Raw genomic sequence first — 16,420 nt, 5'->3', positions numbered from 1 at the left:
TCATGGACCAGTTAGTTGTCATTGCAATAATCATTCCAGAGATGGCTATTGAGAATTGTGTAATCGGTACCAAGTCTCAACGTGAAGGCATCTTGAATTTTAGAGACGTCCTCAAAGAGTGGAGCGGTCAATTGACCGAGGGGTTTGATGTCGAAATATCCAATTTCCATAGAAATCAAAGCATTGAAATAGGCCCTTCTCAATCTAATTGCAATTCTGTCACCAGCCCAACTGAACATCAATCCGCTGGTAAATTGTGAAATACCTTGAGCAACACCGATGGCAACAAAACCCATGGTATAAACGAAAATCTTGTCCTTCCTTTATAAAAAGTGTCACAATGATATTAGGATGCACATCAATGATTGGTTTGAAATGTGTTGTTATTAATGAATTGTAAAATGTTTATGAAATCTCTCTGAGAAGGATTGTACTTACAATCTTTGTTCGGTGATGGCCACTTTAGCAAACTCAATCGCATCATCAACAAAGTAACCAAAGAGCAAGTAGAATACAAGTGGCATGACACCGGAAACAATACAACCCAGACAACCAATAAGAATTAAAAACCACTCCACACTAAATACTCTCAGAATTTTAAAGTTGTGTTTGGCCTTCAATTCAGGTTCTTGAGGGTCTTTAATTTGTTGACCAGCATCATCGTCAAATCGTCTTCTCTTCAGCAACTCTGAAACTGGTTCATATTCTCTATTCAATGACGAAGCAAACGGTAATTGCGTGGGAGGAGGTAACACGTGACTTGGGAGAAGAGGATTGACTGAGTCATCGGAAGCCAAATCCTTGAGACCACTCGAATTCGAGTGAGACAATGTATTGTTCGTAAAACTCTTTGACTTGACCAGAGCTTGAAATTTCTCTTGATCTTCCACCGTAGTGGCAAGCGGAACAAACTGCTTGGTTGCTTGATATTCAGACATGTGGTTAATGTGGTACTGATACTTTTCTTTGTATCTATTCAGTTAGGGAGGAGAGGAAGAAGTGGTGAAATATTATGGACAACAACAATGTAAGATCAATGGAGACAATGTTTTTCTGCTGGAATGACCACCAGTACACAGAGGTGTGTGAGAGCAATGTAAAGGCATACATAGCAAAAGATCAAATCATCATCATTCTGGGTTCTCTGTGTGTTGAAATGGAAACCACTTCTGTACTGGAGTCTCTCTTCTTCTCGCAATCTTAAAAGTGGAAATGAAAATTTTGATCATAACCGATCGTTGCTTTTCACCAAATAGTCGTCATTGGAATTGATCAGAATATTCTGGCCAAAACAAGAGAGAGCTCTCCACTGTGATTTGATCTTGAGATCATATCCTATTTGCAAGTTGATTCCTTGAAGTTAGGCAAATAATAGTTCTGTATTTTGAAATCATCATAGTCTCTCGGAGGAGATGAAAGATCATACATGATCATCATGGTAATTAGATCACTAATGTTTTGAACGCACTGCTGATTCTGTAGTGTTGTGATAGGAATACTGTAAATGTGAAACCACACAACATCATCCGGACGAAAATATGACCCATGAACAACGACGAACCATTCCGAACATCATCAGCAAGCACTAATGAATGGTGCGATCCATTTCGTTAATTTTCCGAAGAAAAATTCAAAACAAGAAGACGGTATTCAAACTATTTTTTTATTTTTTATGAAAAATAAAAGAACTAAAAAATGGTTCAACATCACGATACTCGAACATCATTCTCTCATTCTAAAACAATGCGAGAGGACTCTCAAAAAACGAAGAGTCATCATGAAGAGCACAGATCGGTTTTAGTGAAATTGGTGAAACAGTTTGGAAACAAACACAAATTGCAATTCTTTCCGAGAGATCATATTGCCAGCAATGAAAGTAATCTTGTGTTGCCATCTCCGTTGGTCGTGATTTTGGGATGGTATGGAAGTAAATTCAGATTCGTTTCAAAATATGCAGAAATTTATAATGCATGGGGTTATGACGTTTTGGCATATATTCCCGACTCATGGGAATTGTTTGCAAAATATTACTCTGAAAAAGGTGTAAAAACAATATTGAATATCATTGAGAAGGATCAGAAAGAAACAGAAAGCGGTTTCATGATTCATTCTTTTTCAAATAATGGAGGTATTTTTGTTTCCAGAATGATGGAAATATTGGAATCTTTGAGTAATGAATATACTTTTGTAAAGAAGCATTATAGAGGTCTTATTGCTGACTCATTTCCTGGAGTGAATACTGAAGATTTGGGAGCTCTTGCTGTACTTGCAGGTAGGTAGTGTGTTTTGGCGTGTTATGAGGGCAATATGTGACACATATGTGTTTGTCATGTGTACTCATTTAGGATATTCGTACGATAGGAAAGCTGAAAAAATTATTTCAGACAAGACAAGCATTGGAATTGTTGGAAAAATTATGAGATGGATTATTTATTATTTATTCTACTTGTATTATTTTGTATTTACAGGATTATTCAAAACATTTTTTGAGACATACTTGGCAGGTTTAAGAAAAATTACTGCCGTTTTCGGGTGTAATTCTCCCATCTTGGTGATTTATGCAGAGCAAGACTTTATTGTGCCTGCCAAACAGGTGCATCAATTTTGGTCGACATTAAGTGACGCAAAAAACCTGAAATTGAGCTGCTTTAAGGGCAATATTGAACACATCAAAATTTTCATTGCAGAGCCAGAAAAATATCGATCAGAGCTTGGCCATTTCGCCTCTAAAAATGTTCCACATTCGAAAAAGTAGGACAGAGACATATTTCGTAGTTACAGCGTTTTGACACTTTATTTATATTCTGATGGAAATTTTGCCTTTTTATTGAGGGAGGATATTACCATTACATCAAATCTTGAAAAGTAATGAAAATGTCACACAATTTCAATCTTTCAATATTGCTACATCCAAACAACTTCAGATTCTTGTCAAAATAAATCTGATCTCTGGTCGTTTTGTGAAACGTATTTCTGTAAATGAAACAATGCCATGCTGCAGGAGCCACTTCTTGATCTGGAAATTGTCTAGTCATGGTTCCTATAAAATGTTAAGAGCAATCATAATTATGAGCTAGTTCACTTACCTGTTGAAGGAAAATTTGAAATTTCTCCAAAGAAATGAAACTTGTCGTCACAAACAAGGATGGTACATATTGAACAGCATGCGATTGCACGAACAGGCTGTGTAACACTGGTGAATCTAATAAACTCATCAATACTCTTTTTGCTATCAATCATACACTATAGGATGTGCCCAAAGTAGCGATTGAAAAAACTCCTAAAACTTGTGCAATGGACAAACTCACCTGATTAAAGTTATTCAATCCTCTGCAAAAGCAATCTCCATTTTCGAGTAACACTACAACATGTGAGTATCCACAAGCAATATGTGAAATAGGACACATTTCTTCAAACTGAGTTTTTACATAAACAAGAGTTTTAGCTGCAGGAATGTTGAAACCGCATCCATCTGTATCATAGCTAAATTCAGTTCCTCCATAATAAATATACATTTTGTTGTTCTGATGAACAAAAATAATCAACTCAAAGGCATACTGCGAAATAAGCTTAACGGGAGAATTTGTGAGATTTAGTGTGATCGATTCTACTGATTTTTGATCTCCAATAAGAAATGCTTGCCTTGAAGAAGACGATGTGATAGGCACCACCACTATATTTTGAGACATAATCCCTGATCCAATGGCTTCAATTTGATGTCGAAAAGTGAATTCAAATTTCTCTAACCTCATGTTCCGCATGTGCAAAATCCACAGAGACAGATCAGACATTTCAAAAATGATTTGTAATGCACTTGAACAAATAATTTCCTTCACTTCAAAACTAGTCCCCAATGGATAATTGGTTTTCTCTAATTCAGGATAAATTAAATCTTTGAATTTGTATCGTGTCAATACTTGATCTGAAAACTTTGTTACAAGAAAGTGTTGATTATCTCCGCTTTGCATGAGCAACGAATAACTCAGATCATCATAACCTCCACAAACAATTCTAGAAATGATTAATGGTTCATCAGATTCCGCTCCCGAATACCATGAGAGATCTAATTCTCGTGAGGAAGCCTCTTTGATCAAATGCGAAGGTTTAAAACAAATTGCTCCAAACCGAACATCAAGATCAACACTCGTTGTTGTTCCACATGGTTCATTTCCACAATAATAGACAGAATAGATTGGATCAAATGGAGATTCTAGAATGGCATGATTTGGCGATTTATCTTCTTCTTCCTCTTGATCGGAAAAGGTAAGCCAATCATGTGTTGAAGACATTTTTTAAAGATTTCCAAAAAGAGAGGATTTGTATAAAGTATGAAATTTTAATTTTAAAAAGAACTTAGGAAAGTAGAAGAAGGATAAGAAGGTGAAATTGTTGTCCAATGATCGTGATTCATTGGATGGATGATCGTGATTATGCAAAATTGTGGCGATCCATCGCTCTAAGGTGCATGAAAAGGTTTCAAAAAAATTAGATTGTAAGGTTTGAACTTGGAAATGGTGAAAATCCTGAAAGATGGACTTTTCTCTCTTTTAAACATGGTTTCTATTGTAGGGATGATATCTGCTTAGAAAGGAGGCATTGGATGGACTCATTCGGAGAGATGGATCCATCTCAAAATCATCATCTTCATCCTCACACGCAGATTCCATGGTTTGATTCGAGTATGGAGAAGAAGAGAGAAGACTTGCATTGCCTCCGCTACCACTACTACTTCCATAGAGTTGTTGTTGTTGTTGATAATCGGAGGGAATGGAATTTGGAAGAGGAAGTGGAGGCATTGAGGCTTTATCACCAGATCCACCTGAATTCTTCTCACTTCTCCATTGTTGAAGTTGCCATCGTTTGAGAACATCTTTCTCATACTCAGTAGGTACCAAGAGAGGAAGCATGAGTTGAATACCTTTATGAAGGTTCTTTCTCTTACTGGCGGATTGACCCTTTCCTTCAATAAAGACATGGAGAGGATAGGAAGCATAAATGTCATTGTCTGTGGTAGTGGTAGTGGTAGTAGTAGTGGTGGTGGTGGTGGATGAGCCTGATTGAGAAGTTGATGCCGATGCCGTTGTTGGAGTGGTTGAGGTACTCGTGTTACTACCAGTGTTTTGCAAGTTTAGGCCCTTTCCTCTAATTCTAATGAAACAATTCGAATTCTTGCGGATGCTGTCCAAATAGCTTCCCTTTGGTCCCAATATGCGTCCGATAAAGTTATAATCTGGAAATTCTGCTTGAGGAATGAAGAGTAAGACAGTATATGGATTGACAATCTTTTGTTTGATATCCACATTTTCATAGCGAATGAAGGTGAATTCTTCGTTGGAAGTGTTACTATCAGAGCAAGTTGAGCTGGTAGGAGATGGAGTGCTTGCATTGCTACTCATGGATGATGATGATGATTGGCCTGGATTTGAAGAAGTATTAGAGGCAGTTGTGGATGAATTGTTTGATGCAGTAGTAGTGTCATTCAATGAGTTAGCAATGACCTTGTTGGTGGTGGGTTGAGTACTGGTAATTGTTGCTTGAGTACTAGCAGTGGCAGTAGTAGTAGTACCAGAGGTGGTAGATGATGGCTTCTTTGTTGTTGTAGAAGTAGTAGAGGCTGTTCCATTGCTGGAATTAATATTGCTTCCTATAACTCCAAGAGGTGGTGAAGAATTGGCAGAAGTTGACTTGTTGCCAAAGAAAGAGAAATCACCACCAGTACTCAAGGAATCACCACCACCAGAGGTGGAGAGAAGAGTTGGAGTCGTAGAGCCATTAAGCAACATATTAGAAAGAAGCATGCTTTGTTCTGCTGCTGCTGTTGTGGTTGAAGAAGTAGTGCTCATGACTCCTGGAGTGGTGGAAGAGCTAGAAGTACTAAGCGTTGGGCTTGCAAGATTGAGTCCATTAGTTGTTGTTGTTGTTGAGTTGTTATTGTTGTTGTACAACACTGAAGGTTGGTGAATGATGAGAGAACTCAACTTCTTCTTACTACCTGGTGTACTTGTGGTGGGTGGGCCCATGATGTTTGAATTTGTTGATGACGAATTCAACAAGGAAGATTGAGAGCTTGCATTGGAGGATGGATTGATAGTGTTAGTAATAGTTGTAGCAGTAGTAGTGGAAGAAAGGTTATTATTGGTGGAAGAAGAGGCTTGTTGAACAAGTTGTTGAACTTGCTGAATGCGCTCGTCCAATAACTTGAGAGTGAGAGGAACAATGGGTTGGAAAGGAGTTAGGGATTGTCTCTCGAAAAGTAATTGTTGATATTCCCTTTCGTGGTTGTTGTTGTTGGCAGGAACACTATTCATTACAACACTGCCATGAGAATTAGTACTACCACCTTGATGTTGAATACTCACATGATTATTCATGTATGATTGATACTGGTGGTGATGGTGATTATTCAAGAAAGAAGTGTTGGGAGTGTTGCTGCCATTATTGTTGTTATTGGTTGATGATGATGATGAAGAGGAAGAGGAGGAAATAACTCCCAATGATGAGAGTAAGGAAAGACTGGCGTTGCCACTTGGCTGCTGCTGTTGAGAGGAGGAAGAGGAAAAACCACTCTCTGAAAACACTCTCTCAGAAGAGACAAGTCCACCAAGAAGAGGCGAAGAAGCACTTGGAGAACCAACCACTATCATGCCTCCTCCTCCAGATGATTGAGAATGACCATGTCCAACTCTGAGAGAGGGATGGGCATGCATGAGAGAGTACGCAGCAGCAGGATGATTCATTGGGTGGAGATGAGAGTTGTTTCCACCACCAGAGGAGAGACTTAGATGATGATTCAAGAGATGTGAGAATGGGGGTGTGTTTGAAGGCGTGTTCGACATCATCAGGGTGAGTGAGGAAGAGTTTCCACCTCCACCACCGCCGCCAAGAGAAGAACTCAATTCTCCACCACTCATGGATGAAAGTAAGGAAAGGGAAGGACTGTTGGCATGTTGCTGCATGGTTGAGTTTTGCTGGGCAGGAATGAGAATGGCAGCCGAGTTGGATGACGAAGCAGTAGTTGGATTCGTTGAGTTGTTGTTGTTGTTATTGATGGTCATGGAACAATTGTTCTTGTTGATGGATGAGTGGTTAGGGCCGGTAGAAGAGGGTGATGATGAAGTGGTGATTCTAGAAGAGGAGTCGAGGTTGAGAGTCGTGTTCTCGTTGTTGTTGTTGGTGGTGGTTGCAAGAAGGGAATGTTTGTGAGTGTTTGTGTTGTTATTCGTGTTGTTGTTGTTGTTGCTATTTCGAATGAGTGTACTCAACATGCCAATGAGTGAATGAGGACAAAAGGTGCCGCCTTGTGTGAAATAATGTTACTATTACTTCTATGATGATGATACGGTATTCCTCGTTTTTCCTCCGGTTAATGTGAAAGAGTATAATCTTACAATACCGACGGGTAAATGTGTGAGTTTGAATGTGTGTGGGAATGTGGTTGACAAAAATACACAGAATGTGGTTCTTCTTCTTGTTTAAAAGCAATGTTGCTCTTCGGCAAGCTTTGAATAGTGTGTGAAATGAAGAAGCGGAGGAGTGCACGCGGCTATTGAATTGTGATAAAAGAACGAATAGGTGGTGTTTGCAACTTGTGCGAGATGGCAGGTGACGTCTTTGTTTTTTTTGCTTCTTCCGCGTGCTCTGAAATTTGGTTGAGGTTACCGAATGTTTTTTCTTCGCTTGACGTCGCACAAGAGGCCTCCTCTGTGTGCACACTAAGAATTATCGCAGAGGGCAGATTGGTTGACTTGTTTCTCAACAGTTAAAACAAAATGGTGTTGGACCGTGCACGTAATGATTTATTCTAGAAGGTTTCCAAGAATTGCGAGTTAGTATTTATGTGGAATGAAGAGAATCAATGATTGGCGTTTGTAGACAAGACATGATGAGTCCATCCATAGTATTGCGAACTGTATATTTACAACGTTGTAATCCAAACCATTTCCTTGTTTCATCACATGACACCTCTTTGGATGATATTTCTTCTTCTTGGTCGATGATTTTTTCTTTTTTGGCGGACCAGAAGAAGAATCTTATATCATTGTCATCTTCTCCTTCATTGAATTTTCAGTCTCTGTGGAATTTGTTACATATTTCGTACCGTGGAGTAAAAAGTGATACCACGAAATAATTTCTTCATTCTTTTTCGGTTGTCCAAGTCGTTATTGTCGATAATAAATAGGAACTCCATGCCTTGTCGATACTTTTTAAGAATCTTTCAAAGCATTCTTCACAATCTCATCTCGAGCATTAACTTCATTGGGTATATGAATATGAACCCATCCAATGATCCAAATACCAACACCGACCTCAATGTCAACCATTCCGTGTAACAAGATGGAGCATGTCAAACATTCCATCTCTTTTGTGGTAATGTTTTTTTCAATCGTTCCAAATAGAGTGCTTCTTCAAGACAACTATAACCTTTTGTCAACTCTGAAAAAGGAGATATTAACCGAGAATCAATACATTCCTTCAATCTGTCAATGGTCAAAAAGCGCAACATATTGATTTTGAGAGAATTTCAAAATTTCTTTAAAATGTTTTTTTTTACACGTCTAGAATTCGTTTTGTAATGAACGATAGTGTAAATGCTTTCATTGTCCAATATATCCCTAAAGAGCAATAATACAGTACCTTGTATGATTTTGTGATCATTTTTCGACGACGTGTATCGTCGGACAATTGAGTACCTATAATTTGTTTATTTTTCAATAAACCCATTCCTGTATTTTTCGACGACGTGTCATCATTTAGATAATACTAATTCACGATCGTGTCAAATGATTCAACTTGTGACAGAGCAATAACTTAGGCTACTCCGGAACTGAAGATCATGTTGCAGAGTGTAATTTTACAACTCGACACTTGTAAATAATTTGTAATAAATCATGAAATTGAATACTCGATACATTGATATAACGGAAAGGTCCTCAATAAATTTGCCAGTTCACACAAGAGCTGTCGTAGTGCTGATTTGTTTCAGTGTGTAGTACAGGTACCATTTGTGATTTAAATTTCATTTAATCATTACTATTCAAAATACATAACATGGATGCTTCATCATTATACTGTTGGTTTTGAATAGCCAAGTTAATTTCGAAAAGAATACGAGTCATCACTTTACAGATACAAATTTTAATGATTTAAAAACTACACGGATGCGTAGGTGAATAATTGATATTTTAAAATTCAAATTCATCATGAGCTTCAGCAATCTCATCATAGGTTTGTTTCAACTTCTGATTAGCCACAATTTGCTTGTTAAACATGTCAGTGAATTGAGCACTGTCTTCAATACCAGGAATGGATCTGATAGCATGAATTGCCTTCAATGCACTTCTCAACAACTCCTCATGTCTTTCCTTTTCTTGAGCCAATGCATTATCTTTGAGCTTCTTCTTCAAGGTGTTTGTGAAAGGAACAACGAGTTGATCAGCAGAGGTCAACAAGGATCTTGGGAATTGAGCACAACATTTTTGTACAATCAAGTGAGTCAACATCTTAATGTCATCGTTCTCATCATCCAAACCAGCAGGTAATTGAGCAATGAACTTGTTTGGATCAATTCTTGATCTGTAGTTGTCCAAAATGGTGTCCATGCATTCGAATGCAGACTTACGCAAATCCAATCCATCATCGATCTTGTGAGTGAAAGGACCCAAGTGAATCACACGAACCAAATTAGGATCGAAAACACATTCAGCATACAAGGAAGGAAGAACCTTTTCCAAAGCATCACCCAAAATTTCTGGCTTGTTGTGAGCCACACTGTTCAACAAGAGGACAACTGCACGTCTAACGCTTACTGGTTGATTCTTGTTCAATTGTGCCAAAAAGACTGGAAGATCTTCAGTCAACTTGTTATCAATTGGAGATGGTTCATCAGTCACTGCATACTTAATAGCACCAATAACAGTTGATCTGGTAGCATCAGAGAGGGTTAACTTTTCCTTGAGTTGAGAAACAACATTGTCATAGTCGTTGATGGCAAGTTTACCCAAACATTCAGAGACAACATTTCTAACACCTTCTTCCTCTTCTTGTGAGTTGTCGAATAAGAGTGGAGTAATTTCTGGAATGAATGGCTTGAGCTTTGATGCCTCTGATTGAGTGATAACTTCCTTGAGAGAGTGAATGAGGAGATACTTCTTCTTTGGGCTTTCTCGGATACCCTTAATAATTTGTGGCAAGAATTTGGCCAAGTTACCAACTGAAACGTTACCGAGGGCATATGAAGCAGCATTCTTCAATTCTTCTGAACCTTCTTCTTCGAAGCATGCTTCAATATCTTGACTGACAGTACCATGAGAAGACAAGTCAATCGAGCGACCGATTTCACCCAAAGTGAACAAGGCCAACATTCTAGCAGAATCATCCTTTGATTTCAAATCCTTTGCAAACTTTTCAATTGTTGCAGTCTTGTCCTTTTGAGATCCAGCGTTGCAAACAGCTGCCACAGCCTTACCAATGTTTGTAAAAACTTGCTTGGATTCCTTTGGAATGTTCAATACTTGCTTCAAAATATTATCAAAACCGACTGAAGGAACCAACAAGGCCAAAACAACCAAGAGAGAGTCCAAACAGTTTCCTTGCAAGGTTGGACTTGCCAATAAATCCAAAATTTTTGGTAATACAGCCTTTTGAACCAAAGGTAAAGTATCTGGGTTAGCGTCAACAATTTGTTTCACCAACTTGAAGGCCAAGTGAGCCAAGTGCAAGTCTGATTTCTTTTCATTCATGACTTCAGCTGCTTCATTGATGACAACAGTGAATAACTTGGTGTCAATCTTGTTCTTGTATGAAATAGCGAATTGACTCAAAGCAGCCAAAGCAGCTTGTCTGAGAGCACGGTTGTCCTTTCTCAAAAAGTCTGACAACAAGTTCACAGTTTCAACCAAAACATGTGAAATATCAACGTTGTGTTGAGCAATGACAGTGAAAGTTCTAACAGCAGTGAGACGAGTAATTTCGTTTTGCAATCGTTCCTTCAAAACTGTAAGAGTATCATTCAAGTTTGGTAACTTGTCAGACAAGTGGGAAACAATCAAACCGGTGGTTGTAATGGCGCTTTCTTTAACTCCTTGATCAATATCTTGAATCTTCAACTTGTCAAAAACGCTGGTTTGCAATTGCTTGACGAGATTGCCAAAGTTTGGTTCATTGACGCAAGTCTTGATAACCAAAACCAATTCACCACAAACTCTCAAAGCTTGAGTGATAATCTTGTAGTACTTGTCATTGACGCAAGTGAAAACGGACTTCATCAAAGTTTCCAAGTATGGTTTGAATTCCTCTGGTTTGTGGAATTGGATAAATGTCTTAAGGAATGACAAGGTTTCCAATTTCAATGAGGATTGTTCTCCCTTTTCGTTCAAAGCAGCGCAAATTGGTGGAACGAGATCCTTAATATACTTTGACAAACCACCTTGCAATGTGATAGTGAGAGCTTTCAAGATTTGGAAAACACCAATCTTGGTCTTTTCAGACTTTTCTTTCAATTGTTTCTTGATACGCTTCATGATAGCATCCTTAGTAGTTTCAACAAAAGCAACTTCATCGTGTTGTTTGTAGGTCACGTCACCTGATGGAGAGGTCTTTGTGGAATATGATTGATGCAACAAGTCAATGAAAACATTGAAAATATCGAGTTTCACTGGTTCTTCTCTTTCCTTGAAACGACGAATCAATGAAATATCTTCATCAGAACACAATTCAGTGTAGAATGCTGCCAACATTTCTGGTCTGGATCTAATGAGAGAACCCAAACACTTGGCAGCAGAACGACGAACCTTCCAAGTCACATCGTCATCTTCAGATAATCCTCCTTCATCGAGATCATCTCCCAAACCACCTTCATCCTCTTCATCTTCGTCAACCATTGCATCGGAGGTTTCAGCTTCATCCTCGCTATCATCATAGGAGTAGTTTGGATCGTATTCCAAATATTCCTTACAAATAATAATGACATAATCAATATATTTGGTGACTTCATCTGGACATCTGGTAACAAAGGCTTCAAATGCTTGAGTAATGTATTCACGGACTTCATCATTGACTTCAGTGTTGGTGTCCATCATTTCTTCGTCCTCTTCATCGAGAGATCCGGCAATAATTTCAGCAGCATCCATGAACAATGGAATAATTCTTGACAAGTATTTACCGAATCTGTGCCCAGCAGTCTTGGAAATTGCACTACACGATTGAATATATGTCGAGAGCTCTTCAACCTTCTTATTGTCCTTTTGTTTCTTCATTGTCTTGATCAATGAATCAATACCATTCACAATTCCAGTCAACAATGTATCGAACAATTTGTCATTGGTATTCACAGAGAGAGCAGCAAGACAAGCAATTGCTCTCTTACGAACAGAGACTCTTGATGACTTTAACTCTTCGACAAAGGCTGTTTGCAATTTTTCATGTTCCTCCACAACCATTGTACCGAAACGTCCCAACAAATCGGACAAGACGTCGAGAGCAACAAGTTTAATTTCTGGATTTTCACTGGCAAGACCTTGGAGGAGAGGGTTGACACACTTCTTGATTGGAGAGAGGGCATTCTCGATTGGAATTTCAGAAATGACAGTCTTGAGAGCAATAGCTGCAATGTCTCTCTTTTCATCTTCGCCCTTGAGAATATTTGAGCTGAGAGATGTGATACTGTTTTCAATTTGGACCTTGCTCATCTTGTTTACGAGAGGTGGAAGACTGTAGAGGGAGAGATCGTGTCCATCGTGGATGGCCAGGATGATGATTAAATATGTTGATTAATGGTTTGAATTCAAATATCACGCCCGATCAAAGATTTTGTGTTGATACATAGTACCATAATCATGACATTTAACACACAAAATATTAAAATTATTAATATGATGATGATGTTGTGGAAGAGATCAAACAAAAATGGCGATGATTGAAATAATTAGTGATCATTATATTGATCAAACACACACACAGTCATTCGCTCCCAATCACTTACCATTTGACAGCAACACCTTGAACCTCACTTGATTTATCGTCTAACAATCTCAAAACAATATCAGCCAATTGTCTTTGACTAGTTTCGTCCAACTTTAAGTTCTCCTTTTGTAATTCATTGCTCAAATCGTAGAGAGCCATATGACGAAGATCCTTATCCTTGGACTCGGCCTTCTCAATAATTGCGTTCACATCAAAACTGGACATGGTGATTTCAGCAAGGCTTTTTGGTGTATCAAAAATGATGATGATGACGATGGAGAGGGTGTGCTGTATTGTTTTTTTGTTGCTGAATTTTTTTAAAAATAAAATTCCAGGAGAGTTCATCGGTACTGCACCCTTGTTTTACAAAATAATGTTCAACCTCGAATAGGTTGAGTAGTTGCAGTTGTTACCTACTCGAGTGCACGAACCAGAGACTGATAGCTGCTGCAATTCAAAGACAGTTCACAACCTCATTGATCGTAAGTGTTCACGAGATCTCTTTCAAGTTTGTGAGTCAATCGGATGAACCAAAACTCTTCTGAGAGCTTCTCAAGCTAGACTTTGTTGAGTGAAAATAACCTCAGACTCTTTCAGACTGATTCAATTTGTTCAATTTCACAGCCACACAACAAAAATTCCTTCGGAAGTAATGCTCATCATAGAAGCTGACAAGATTCATCACGACATTCAATTCTCTTCCTCCTCCTTCAATCAATTCATCCACTCAAGCACACAAAATTTTCATCTTTTCTGTCCCATAATATTTACTGAATTTTTTCATCCCTTTCGAGCCTTATCTACTCACCTTCAAAGCATACAATTGCTCTTTTCATACTTACCTTGAAGGGGAGTGCGGAGATCATGAATTCCGCATCCCGTTTGGTCGACGCTCACCTTGCACTTTGTGAGCTGTCCCAAGCGTAGTCAGTGACCAAGCGTCGCTGCCTTCCTTCAGAATTTTTGGTACGTGAGAGGGTGCCTAGTCGTATCTTCTCGCTCTCTAAATGGTAAAGAGAAAAAAACTTCTTGCGAAAGACATTCTTTCTTTCGAGTGACCTGAAAAAAATAATAATCCAATTTCGATGGAGTAATTCCATCGAATCTCAGCCACTCTGAGGAAAACCAACAAAGACAACTTTGTATTTAGAGCCATTCAACACATTCCGGATTGGCAAGAACGTCATTGATGAATTATTGAACAAATTTATTAAGCTAATTGATACTGCTCTCGCTTATGCATAGTTATGATTGGAAACTGATATTGTAATTCATGAGGAGATTTCACAATGGACCTAATGAAAGAGTTGACAAAGATTGGAGGTGATGATTTTCATGTTGAATTTATATTATTTATGATTTTAAAGGCTGCATCACGAAAGTGAATGTAAACGACGCTTTTCGCATTCGTTCTGAAATTCAGAATCGTTATTATTTCTCATCGAAGAGTTTTCAAGTCCATCTATTGAATTCAATTTTAATAATAGAGACATGAAGATATTCAGACAATTCTATATTACATTTCAAGCATTAATTCTTACTAAAAAATTGAGTGAATTGGAATTAATAATTATTTGAAAATAAATATCATGTCCATGATGTTGGAATTTTTAGGAGACAATAATTGCCTTTTCAAGTAAGGAAAAGCACATTCAGGTTTGTCATAATCTAACTTGATTTTGTACAAAATGTCAAGGTTTGGAAGGTATACTGCACATCTTTCATTTCTCCTATTTCTATACGTACAAAGGAAAGGTGAAAAGAGTGCATGATGTTCCAATTTGATTGGCAATGAATTATGTAACAACACTGTTGACATTTGTGTTTGTGTGTTATATTCAAAAAATAAATGCTCTTTCTGTTCTCCAACTAGTGTAATCAGTACTTGTTCTCCTGTTAACGACGATGTCGATAGTTCCAAAGGGTATGCACTTGCTGCATGATGTAGATGATTGAATATCTGCAAACCTTCATGAATGCCAGTAGTTGTGTTGGACTTGTTGTTCAGGTCAATCGTATGCACTTGTGACTCTTCCTTAGCTCCTACTATTAACAATTGCTGCTGTATTGATAATGGAACGATCATTCGTGCAGATACAAAAGTAACGTGCTTGACATCTATGGTAAGGGATGTTTTTTCAATCAGTTGAAGATCATTCGAAGATAGCAACTCTTCAAAGTCAACTATTGCAACAGTCATGAATGAACGAGTCATTAATAAACCTTTGGTTCCTTCTTCATCATATTTTGTCAACAAATAATCCCAAGAATAACTCCAAGAGGGTACTTGAAACTTTTTCTTGATCCACGAACGATTTTTCAAGCATAAAAAGTAAAATCTTAAATAATTATAATCACCACATTCGAAAACAATTAATCGTTGAAGTTTTTTTGAATAAACAATACAACCATTTTGGATTTGTAACACGTGATATTTGAACAACTCCCCATGATTGTTTTCAATGGTTTGTAATTCCTTCCACTCATACTCCACACGGTACATGTCATCCTCTAAATCCACTCTTGTTTTAGGAGGATCCAATTCCAAGTAATAAATGGTTTTATCTCTTACATGTGGTCCTCCAAAGCTTATCAATGTTGGACATTTAGTGAGCTCATTAAATTCATCCAAATAGGTCATGATTGTAAAATTACGATTCAAATTGTAATGCAAATAGGGTTGTATTTGTATTCGTTTCTTGTGGCCACAAGGGACTTGATATTCCCTTTCTTGTTGTTGATCATCAAAATGAAATTTCTTATTCCGAGCATTCCAATTGACAGGGATGAGAGAGCCCAGAGGTGGTGGAGGAGGAACAGTTCCTTCCAAACAACCATGGTCTTGAAATGGATGAGAGGAATCAGAAACGTGTGGTGGTTGACTCATTTTTTAAAAGCATTTTTGAACCTTGTGTGTTCCATGTTCCTCCCACATTTGACAGAACATGAAAAATATAACAATTTGCGTCGACCGGGAATTGAACCCGGGTCACGGCGATGGCAACGCCGTATTCTACCACTAAACCATCGACGCTTACATGATCCTATAATATATCAACAATATTTACTAATCAACCAGTATTTGACGATGATGCATTTTTCAAAGATTGATCACCTCTGGTCTTGATTTGATGAAGAATGAATTGTGCTTTCGGCTATTCAAACTACTGGCTTTGTTTATTTGGTTTTCTGTGTGAGCGTTGTATGATGGCTGTATCAACAACAACTTGTACAGTAACATTGTCGGAATGAATTTACTTTCTTTGGCATGATCCACCAGAGCAGCAAGACTTCTTTTCTTCAACCTTTTCTTGTCCGCATCCTTTGCATGAGCAGCTGCTTCCACAATTACAAGCACCACCGTTACAGCATCCACAACCTTGAGAGTTCATTTTTAGAGATTTTTTTGTTTTGTATTCCGTCTCGTCGCCGTTGTTCTTCAGTTGCAAATCAACAACAT

The 16,420-nt window shown here is 38.1% G+C and overlaps 6 protein-coding genes across 6 annotated transcripts; 1 reads left to right on the top strand and 5 right to left on the bottom strand.

The window, feature by feature from the left end:
• Positions 1-11: 11 nt before the first annotated feature.
• Positions 12-938, bottom strand: FDP41_006623 (uncharacterized protein; the record flags this gene model as incomplete). The annotated part of the gene is made up of 2 exons (XM_044710279.1): positions 12-321; positions 439-938. The coding sequence occupies 2 exons, from the start codon at positions 936-938 to the stop codon at positions 12-14; spliced, it is 810 nt and encodes a 269-aa protein (XP_044559304.1).
• A 757-nt stretch (positions 939-1,695) lies between these two features.
• On the top strand, positions 1,696-2,755 carry FDP41_006622 (uncharacterized protein; the record flags this gene model as incomplete). Its single annotated transcript, XM_044710278.1, has 2 exons — positions 1,696-2,272; positions 2,346-2,755. 2 exons carry the CDS (start codon positions 1,696-1,698, stop codon positions 2,753-2,755), a joined length of 987 nt encoding a protein of 328 aa, XP_044559303.1.
• A 91-nt stretch (positions 2,756-2,846) lies between these two features.
• On the bottom strand, positions 2,847-4,289 carry FDP41_006621 (uncharacterized protein; the record flags this gene model as incomplete). The annotated part of the gene is made up of 3 exons (XM_044710277.1): positions 2,847-3,040; positions 3,087-3,243; positions 3,309-4,289. 3 exons carry the CDS (start codon positions 4,287-4,289, stop codon positions 2,847-2,849), a joined length of 1,332 nt encoding a protein of 443 aa, XP_044559302.1.
• Positions 4,290-4,547: 258 nt separating this feature from the next.
• FDP41_006620 (uncharacterized protein) lies at positions 4,548-7,265 on the bottom strand (the record flags this gene model as incomplete). The annotated part of the gene is made up of 1 exon (XM_044710276.1): positions 4,548-7,265. The coding sequence occupies one exon, from the start codon at positions 7,263-7,265 to the stop codon at positions 4,548-4,550; it is 2,718 nt and encodes a 905-aa protein (XP_044559301.1).
• A 1,917-nt stretch (positions 7,266-9,182) lies between these two features.
• FDP41_006619 (uncharacterized protein) lies at positions 9,183-13,185 on the bottom strand (the record flags this gene model as incomplete). The annotated part of the gene is made up of 2 exons (XM_044710274.1): positions 9,183-12,708; positions 12,980-13,185. 2 exons carry the CDS (start codon positions 13,183-13,185, stop codon positions 9,183-9,185), a joined length of 3,732 nt encoding a protein of 1,243 aa, XP_044559300.1.
• A 1,345-nt stretch (positions 13,186-14,530) lies between these two features.
• Positions 14,531-15,847, bottom strand: FDP41_006618 (uncharacterized protein; the record flags this gene model as incomplete). The annotated part of the gene is made up of 1 exon (XM_044710273.1): positions 14,531-15,847. The coding sequence occupies one exon, from the start codon at positions 15,845-15,847 to the stop codon at positions 14,531-14,533; it is 1,317 nt and encodes a 438-aa protein (XP_044559299.1).
• Positions 15,848-16,420: the final 573 nt, after the last annotated feature.

This window comes from Naegleria fowleri (genome assembly GCF_008403515.1).
Source record: "Naegleria fowleri strain ATCC 30894 chromosome Unknown tig52, whole genome shotgun sequence".
NCBI classification, from domain to species: domain Eukaryota; phylum Heterolobosea; class Eutetramitea; order Acrasida; family Naegleriidae; genus Naegleria; species Naegleria fowleri.
Note: the sequence above shows the minus strand (reverse complement) of the source record. Positions and strands in the feature narration are given on the sequence as shown.